The sequence below is a fragment of the Danio aesculapii genome, chromosome 14, assembly GCF_903798145.1.
Source record: "Danio aesculapii chromosome 14, fDanAes4.1, whole genome shotgun sequence".
Classification (NCBI taxonomy): domain Eukaryota; kingdom Metazoa; phylum Chordata; class Actinopteri; order Cypriniformes; family Danionidae; genus Danio; species Danio aesculapii.
Window position 1 is genome coordinate 16,941,393 of NC_079448.1, and position 9,194 is coordinate 16,950,586.

General features: G+C 37.9%; 1 protein-coding gene across 2 annotated transcripts in view; it reads left to right on the forward strand.

Moving 5' to 3' along the window:
• Window positions 1-8,188, forward strand: part of atrx (ATRX chromatin remodeler) — a 68,188-nt gene extending 60,000 nt beyond the window's left edge. For both annotated transcript variants that reach the window (XM_056472964.1, XM_056472965.1), the window contains exons 31-35: window positions 2,197-2,346; window positions 4,184-4,300; window positions 4,524-4,619; window positions 5,792-5,920; window positions 6,847-8,188. In XM_056472964.1, coding sequence (XP_056328939.1) covers window positions 2,197-2,346; window positions 4,184-4,300; window positions 4,524-4,619; window positions 5,792-5,920; window positions 6,847-7,071 — 717 coding nt within the window. In that variant the 3' untranslated portion in view covers window positions 7,072-8,188. The remainder of the gene's footprint in view (window positions 1-2,196; window positions 2,347-4,183; window positions 4,301-4,523; window positions 4,620-5,791; window positions 5,921-6,846) is intronic.
• The last annotated feature ends 1,006 nt before the right edge of the window (window positions 8,189-9,194 follow it).

The following is a 9,194-nucleotide window of genomic DNA, read 5'->3' on the forward strand; positions in this document are numbered from 1 at the left end:
TAAAAATTACCGTCACTCATCCAGTTGGGCTTATGGAGGGTATAGGCCTGACGTGATTGTGCTTGCTTTTGCCACATGTTTTTATTTTCCATCTATCGAATCTATTTACTGAAAAGCCTTGATGTACATGAGTCTGTTGCTCCACTCTCCATTACACTCTTCTTTTATGCGAAAGGCATGCCTGTTTTATTGGTAGTACCCGTCTATCTGTCTACCTGCTATATGACTTGAGAATAAAAATCTGTTATTTCTTTTTATAAAACACACTTTTGGACATTTGAGTTTTGCTCACGTCATCCCTTACTCAAAACCTCGCCTCTGTAGCAATTTAGCAATCAGTGCTAAATTTGGAAACATGAGGCTTTTCTCTGTGAATGTCGGTGACTATTATGATTAATTTGGTGGTTGTTTTTAGTTTGTTGTCTCTGTTCAATCAGGAAATGATGTGTCTGTCATATGTTTATGTTCATAGTTTTGAAATACAGAAGTACATTCAATATTTTTTAAGGGTTTGAGGACCTTTTCAATGTAAAGTGCAGGCAAGATATGCAAACAATAGCTGTAGAGTAATTTTAAACCATGTTTGTTTGAGCTCTGGATATGACTTGTGCGCCACTCAGGTATTGTTTTCAAGAACAATGTAGCCATAGTTCCAAGTTGCACCTTGCCTCTGGAGTTGTAAAGTTTTGTTTCTGGAGTTGTGTTGTCTTTATAAGAGGCTGTTTATTTATGTTATTTATTCACTTATTTATTTTAGATTGACTATTTTTTTTTTTTGACATGTAGACACTTTTTACCTGTACTAATCATTAATGCCTATCGAGTATCTAAGCCATGCAGACGCAGTGAGAGAACACCAGTTTATAACTGAAGTACAGAAACTGGCCTGATGTTGTTGAAGGACCTGATGTTGAAATATGGATGTAACACTTAACCAAAGGCACAAATGTGAGCTTATTCAGTTTATTTGGTAGTCTGCTGAATAAACTTTACTTATAAGGGTATTTTTTTTTATTTGAAGATCCAATTATTGTGTTATATTTTGAAATTATTATTTGAAAAAAAATGTAATAATATATTATTATTATTATTAAAAATATTGTCATTTAATATATATTTTAGGCTTATCTATATTTGTGAATATTTAAAGGCATAGGTCCCCCAAAAATGAAAATTCTGTTGTTAATTACCCACCCTAATGTCAGTGTTTCAACACCCTGAGACATTTCTTCATATTTTGAACACATTAAGATGTTTGAGGTAAAATCTGAGAGCTCCCTCATTTCACATAGACAGCAATGGTGCCGACTCGTTCAAAGTCCAAAAAGGAATCAAAAAAACGTCATCAAATGGAATATTATGAAGCTTCAAAAATACTTTGTGCGCACATAAAACAACAATAATAATGACTACATTTAACTGATTCTTCTCATCAGTGTCAGTATAAGATACATGTTCATGGGCACCGTGCACTGATGTAAAGCTATATATAGACGTGGCTTTCGTATGTGCACAGGTGTCAAATTTGATTCCTGGAAGGCCACAGCTCTGCACAGTTTAGCTTTAACCCTAATTAAACACAGTAATTGAGTCCATCGGTCTTGTTTGAAACCTACAGGAAAGTGTTTTGAAGCAGGGTTGGAACTAAACTGTGCAGAGCTGTGGCCCTCCAGGAACGGGTTTTGACACTGTGCTCTAGTGTTTGCCTGAGTGCTGTTGTAATCTGGTGATCATGAGAGCCAATCCCAGTCATATCTATTGACAACGTAAACACAATGACCAATCAGCGGATTTTAATAACCACTCAGAAGCTCTCTAAATGCAGAGGGAATTTCTGCTATTGTCACATTTTTATAAATTTCAGTAGACTTGTAGAGCTTGGTACTTTTGGCAACACTACCAACACTATTCCTACTGACCAATTACTGCCCAGCCTCACAGTTTCACAGGATAAGAAAACTCAGTCTTACGAATACAAAATCACCAAAAGTGATGCCGCCTCCATATGGAAAAGCTCAAAATTAGCCAGTTATTCACTACAACTAACACTAACAGATGCTAATGTTGTCTCAGTTGATGTGAACAGGCACACAAATCTGTTATCTCAGAAAAAATTACCTTACCCTTAATAGAGTCACTTATCAGTGTATGTGTGCATTGATATATGATGTTGACTGATGTTTTTTTTCTATTTAGGATCCTGTCTTGGCAGAATTGCTTCACAGCTACAAAGATCATATTGTTGGTTACCACGAGCATGACTCTTTGCTTGACCACAAAGAGGAAGAAGCACTGAGTGAAGAAGATCGGAAGGCAGCCTGGGCTGAATATGAAGCAGAGAAGAAGGTTTGTGTTATCAATAGAATGTTAAGGTTTCTTATTATGTGTGTGTTTTGTCTGCAAACTTTATACATTTTTAGTTTTTCTGTTAAAAAAAAAAAATGTTTGGATCTGCCTATGCTGATAGCCCTGCAAACTATCAAGTGATATTGAAGTATTTTGTTGTGTAATGGACCACACCTCTCGAATAATATCGCACAGTGATATCATCATACGAAGTGAACTGGAAGTAATTAAATATTTATTAAAACCCTGTCTTTAATAAACTGGTCTTCATATTAAAATGGACACATGACCATTAGAGGGGTCTAACTACATGCATATGTGCTTGTATAAAATTTCACAAGCTTCAAAGTATAGCTCTCTATTAATATAAATCAATAAACCATTATTTAGAGCTGCATTACACCATTGTGATCTATCAAAAGTAGTATTGCCTGCAAGAAAGTACTATAGTTGATATTGTTTCTACCAAGAACTATTAAAGTGCACCTTTTTGTTTATTTGAAAGGGTCAGTTCCTCCCATTCCAGTGAACCATGTTGTGGGTGCAGATGATGGCCCCAATAAGAGCCTGTGTCTTTGAATCCTGAAACAATCCTAGGCATTGTCTTCAGATTAGACTCTTTAACATTAGTCAGCAGTCAATTAGCCCCATTTTTTGGGGGGGGGAGACTCGTTGCCATTATATTTTGAGTCTTTCCTCTCTCCAGTTTGAAAAATATCCTTGTGATCTTAATTTTAAATGATCACAATTTGTATTTCTTTTTTAATACATTGAAAAAGCTGTACACTCAAATCTGAGTTTGACCTAGAGAGAAAGGTCATTTTGTATGGTTGAATCCCATCAGTTTTTGGTCCTTTGCAGCTAGCATGGTTTCATTCTTAGACATTCAGTGCTGGTTATAAATATTAACATTGATAAGATGTCTGCAATCAAAATATGACAGAAGCTTGACGCTTCAAATAAATGTTGTAGCAATTACATTTTCACCAGTAGGTGGCAACAAGCAGTCATCAAACATGTCACTGAATAATTCAAGTGATTCTTCAAAAATTCTGATTCAACTACTAATGAAATGTGGTTATTGAATTATTATAAAACTTGCTACAGTTATTATTATTTATTATTATTATTATTTTATTTTAGTTTTTTTTTTTTTTTTTCTTTAAATTGTTAGCAATCCTATCAAAGTGGATGTTATACAGTCACTTATAGTAATTGGAGTTTTTTTTACAAGGCCATCAGATTTTGAAAAATATATTAGAAGTGTGTCCTTTTAGATTGTTCTACGGCTGCAGTGCAGCTGTGATCCACGCCGCCACTTCTGCCGCACACCTGCTCATGCCAGGTCGGAACACTGGACACTCAGCTGTGGAGTGTGTTTACGAGCTCCGAGCACCGAAGACCCAATTAGAGGGCGGGTTTTGCTGCATCTGCCTCGGTAGCTCATTTACACACAAACACAGCCATCCTGCTGACCTTCGTGAAGGGAACGTTCTGTTTAGAGCTATAAGACAAACACAGCTTGGGCAGGACCCTAACAGAGGTTCACATGGGTGCACATCAGGATTTTTTGGATCCTCCAGTGATCTGTTGGCTGAAAATTATTTTTCGCCATGCATCTTTGCCAGATCGTAGACAACTCATGCCAAAGTTGCGAGTCGAGTGCAAAAAAAAGTTGCTTTGATTACTCTAATGTGATGGAAGATTGACTCATCTGTCAGCCCAGACCTGATTTGAAGATTATTCATAATTGGGATCTTTCTGTGTGACCTCATTTCAGTAAATGAAGTTTATCTGGTTCTGTATGACTGACAGACAAGCTCTGCTGTTGTTTTAGGGTCTGTCCATGCGTTTCAACCAGCCGTCTTATTCTCAAATGGGTATGGGAGCACCAAACTCCTACTTCCCCTTCAACGTGGCCGCCTTGGCTTCAATGAGCAACCAACAGTTGGAGGTAAGTAATGAGCTCCACATGCACTTTTTACATTCCTTCAGCCGGCAGCTAATTGTGGCATTCATCCTCAGGAACTAACATTTGCCGTTGTGTTCTGCCAGCTGCTATTTACATGTGCTATGTATCTCAATGAAAATATCAAATTCAGAGTTGTTTTCATCCTGGGCTTGTTTCATCTCGTCTGGTGTTTTCTTCTCACACTTTATTTTCCTTTATGTGTAAGGATTTGATTAACCAAGGTCGACAGAAAGTGTTGGAAGCATCTAGTGCTCTGAAGACAGTGCCTAGGGAAGCACTGGAGGACATTGTTGCTCAAGTGGTAAGTGAACAGCAATTCCCTACACCAACACAGTTTATCGTAAACGCCTAGAACGAAATGTTTTCCGGTTCTTTGCTGTTAGTGGACATCCGAATGCCTCTGTGTTCAGATGGTTATGAGCTGCATGCTTTCCTGTGAATGTGTGGCAATAATGACAATAGTGAGAGAACAGCATAAATAGCATCTGATCATAGCTACCTGCATATGCATGCTCTACAAGTTCTATAAATCATCACTCCAGGCACATTGCGCTTACATAGCAATACAGTTTTTTGAAGCGAGTCACTTATACAGTATTAAACATGAAAACACATCAGCAATGTCATTTTCATTTAAAGTTACAAGTTCAGTAACTGTGCTTGTTTTTACTCAAGTCTGACCTCAAAAGACTGGATTTTCATGTCAAAGAAGGCAGAATCTCACGCTACACCTATAGATTACATAATTGCACAAACCAATAGTCGTGTTTTCCACCCCAAGCCATCTTTTCCAGATTAAGTTTATTTATCTTGAACTCCTAACCCAAACTTCTGGCTTTATCTGATTTGTTTGACTTAACAACATACCAGTTTTATTCCTTGATTCACTTCTATATTGGAAACTTAATGTTGCAGGTTCCTTATTGCATCAATTAGCACATTACAGCCTGTGACTTACGATGTCTTGGGGAAAAAAGTAATTATTGTTGATCCTTGTTTTGTCATACTGCTCCAAATGTAACTTTTTTTTTTACTGCAGACAAGAATGAAATCTTAAAAAGAACAAAATGTCAATAAAATAACTATTTATGTGTGATAAAACAAGCCAAAATTGCATTGACTTACACTAAACCAGAGGTTTATAGAGATTTGACCAATTCTGGGAGGATTATTCTCAAGCTAATGGCCACTTGGAACACCATAGCAACCACCAAGAACCATTGCTTAACAATAGTCATGGTCATTCCTGATGATGAAAATTGTGTCACAACATGGACAAATGTAATGTGCATGGCCAAAGTATACTTTGGGCTTTGAGGCTGTGCTTTTTGACTGTATGCTTTGCTTTGTCATCAGTATGAAGTTTGTGTTGGGCTGAGTTCTGAACAACTGCTAAATGTGTTTGTGTGTCTGATGAGCATGCAAGTGTTTGTTGAGGTCTGCAGAATGTAACAGGTGTGGTGTTTTTGGCAGTGGAAGGAGAATCCGAGTTTACCAGAGGCCCAGGTTCACTCCATGGCTCTTGGGAGGCAGGCTGGGTTCGAGCTGGAAGTCCAACACAGGGAGGCCGTTTATCGTGATGTCCTCAGCAAGCAACAAACTGTAAGTCTCCCATATCCTTGCTGTTTTTATGACTTTTTGTGTTTCTACTGGTGCTTAAGTGATAAACGTTTTAAACTTAACAAGGAAATGCCAAAACTAAATTTTCAAGCTTCCCATAGGTTATTAAAAAAACGTAATGTCCTATATTTACCTTCATCAAATATAAGGCCATTAAAAAATAAAATAAAGCAATTTTAGTTGGCCATTTATTGAATTTTTGGCCTTGGAAAATTATCGGTCGAAAATGGCATTTTTGGTCCAGGTCCAGCTGTAAACACTGTGCTATGCTATGAAACCCATTCATTTCAATGTGCTCTTCAAGGGCCAGTTTGTAGCTGCATTTAGATTAGATTAGATTCAATTTATTGTCATTACACATGTACAAGTACAAGGCAACGAAATGCATCAAGTCAAAGTTCAAAACAGCTAAACATGTACAATGGGGGAAATAAATATTCAACACGCCACAATTTTTCTCAGAAAACATATTTTTAAAGCTGCTGTTGACTTGAAACTTTCACCAGATGTTGGTAACAACCAAAGAAATCCATATATGCAAAGAAAACAATACTAATTAGGTTACAAATGAAGTTACGTGTAAAAAAATGCAATGACACAGGATACAAGTTTTGAACACATGAAGAAAGGGAGCTGTAGAAAGGCAGTGTAAGCCCAGACAGCAGCTGAAATCTGTGTTCTTCAGCAACCCTCCGCCCTTCAGAAATTGGGGGAAAAACAAACAGGGGGTCTAATAATTCTGACTTGAACTGTAATTAAATGTCATTTCTCTGCACATTGTTTGTGAATAATAAAACATCATTTCAGAAGACAACCATCAGTTTTGTTGGAAAATGAGTACCTCATATAACAAGACTTTCCAAAAAGTGACATATCAAACTAACATGCAGTCTCTGTCTGTTCTTCAGCTAATGATGTATGTGCAGAAGGTACTCGCCAACCGGAAGGTCCAGGAGCAGCAGTTGGCCATGGCAAGACAAGGGATGCTGCTCAACCAGCTAGCCATGCAGAATGGTCTTACAGGCCCCATGAATCAGATGGATCTGCTGGGGTTGTACCAGCAGCTCGGGGCTCTCCAGGGCCTTCCCACCCCACAGCTGGGCAAGAACCCAGGCCCGTCTAAGGGTCTGTAGACGTTCGCACCCATCCTACCACTCTCGGTGTACAACACAGCTGGACTGATACAGCCAGGACACCTTCTAAAGCTCCTCGGTAGTAAGAGGAGATCCTGGGACATTGTTTTTTGGCAGTGCAGTCAATTTGTGTATATAGCCTTAATGTTATTCAAGAACTTTGTTTTTTCTTTTTCTCTTACACCTATTTAAAATGAAAGAAGATATTCTCCCCAAATGCTTTTAGGCATTGCAGGTTTCTTTCCCCTTGAAATAAGGGCTGTGCATATATAAATAATATTGCAAGGAAAACAGCGCGATTGAGGAGGGACCATAGTGTTTCTGTTCTGTAACCATAGAGAGGATTTCGCCCAGTAACTACGTAATATCTGCGCTCATATCTTCCTAGTAGTGGATTGTTAATGGTACCGTGATCGCCAGTGCTCCAGAGACACTGCAGCAGACACCTTAAATGTAACGTCAAGTCAAATGGCCTTATATTACGCAGCTAGATCTCTTCAAATGTTTTAAAAACCCCTTTTTCTAATCTGCTTTTAGGTATTTAAACTTGTTGTTGCTAATCATGCTATGGAATGTCCGTGTTGTTAAAACTGCTTGCTGAAATCCTCTGGACTTTTGTAACATCAGACTTCTCGTTGTAGTGTTGCCTAGCATATTGTTGTGAGTACTGTTTATAATTTCTCTTTCGGTTGCGTTTATTATTATTTTTTGCTTTTCTCGTTTCTTTTCCCCCACTTGTGTTGGGTTGGCGCCTGTGTTGCCGCCTGGCAGGAGTTAGATACATGTTTGTGCAGTTTAACTGAAGTTCAACCTGTTCTGATGATCTAAAAATGCGAACACTTTCCTTATCAGGATAGTGCTTCGGCTGTATTGTTCTTTTCTTGGGCACATCTCCACTTTTGATGCTAAACTAGATGTTTGTTTTTTATTTCATTGGCGACTGTAAGCCCTTTGATATCCACAGGGTGTCATTCATAAATGTAGAGGAACTTTTCCCCCTCTTGAAAATGTTCTACTGATAGCATACACACCAACAATTTCTGCCATTAATATGATCTGCTTATTAGTATTTAATATCACATTTAAATAAAGTGACCAAAAGGATGAATTACTTGCAGGTCTTGCTTGTTGGCCTTTATTGTTGTTGCACTGGAACAATGTGATCAATTGCAAATTTTATGTGTAAAAACTTTTTCTTGCTCAACCTTTTGAAACCTTTCATGCTTAGTTTTGAACAGATTTTGTTGGGGAAAATCCATTATACTGACAATATAATTTTTAAAAAAAATTTTATAAAAACATTTGTTATGTTCACATTTATAGTACATATTAATTGCTGCAGTTTTTAAATTTCAAGTATTAGGCTCCGTTTACACTACTACATTTTAGTTTTAAAATGCATATGTTTTGCTATGGTTACGCCATCCACACTACGCCAGAGTTTTTGAGCCCTGAAAACGGAGCGTTTTGAAAATGCTGAAGAGGCTGTTTTCATTCTAAAACGCTGCTGCTCGTGTCAGTTTGGATGCGGGAAAACGCAGACATCTTAAAATGGAGGCATGGCTGCTGACATTCGCGTATCTGATTGGGGCTTTTTCTCAATATTAAGTAGCCTACACACAGTTCAGTCCTGCATCTTCTCCTTGTAAGTTTGCAAGTTTGATATGGAAAACAAACTCCTGACACATCGGGTAAATCTTCAAAGGGAGCAGTGTACTTTATAACCTCATTCACATCACCCTGGCTATGCTGTTTCACTATCTTAACAATAAAATGTTGCCGATCCATAAAACCCCCTGTTGCCGATCCATCTTGCAGTATAAACACAACAATGGAATCATGTACATTTCAGCCTGATGATATTCACACTCAAGTCACACTTAATGTGGTATGGTTGTTGCTTGTTGGTTCTAGATGGACTGGTCTGAGTGTTTAGGAAACCGCTGATCAGCTAAGATATTCATTCACAATCATCTCTAGGGGTTTACAGAGAGTGGTGTGAGAAAGAGAAAATATCCCCGGAGTAGCAAAAAGCTTTGATGCTAGTGGCCAGAGAAGACTAGCTAGAATATTTCAAGCTTATAGACCATTTTGAGGGATGTAAATAATAACAATGATCCTCT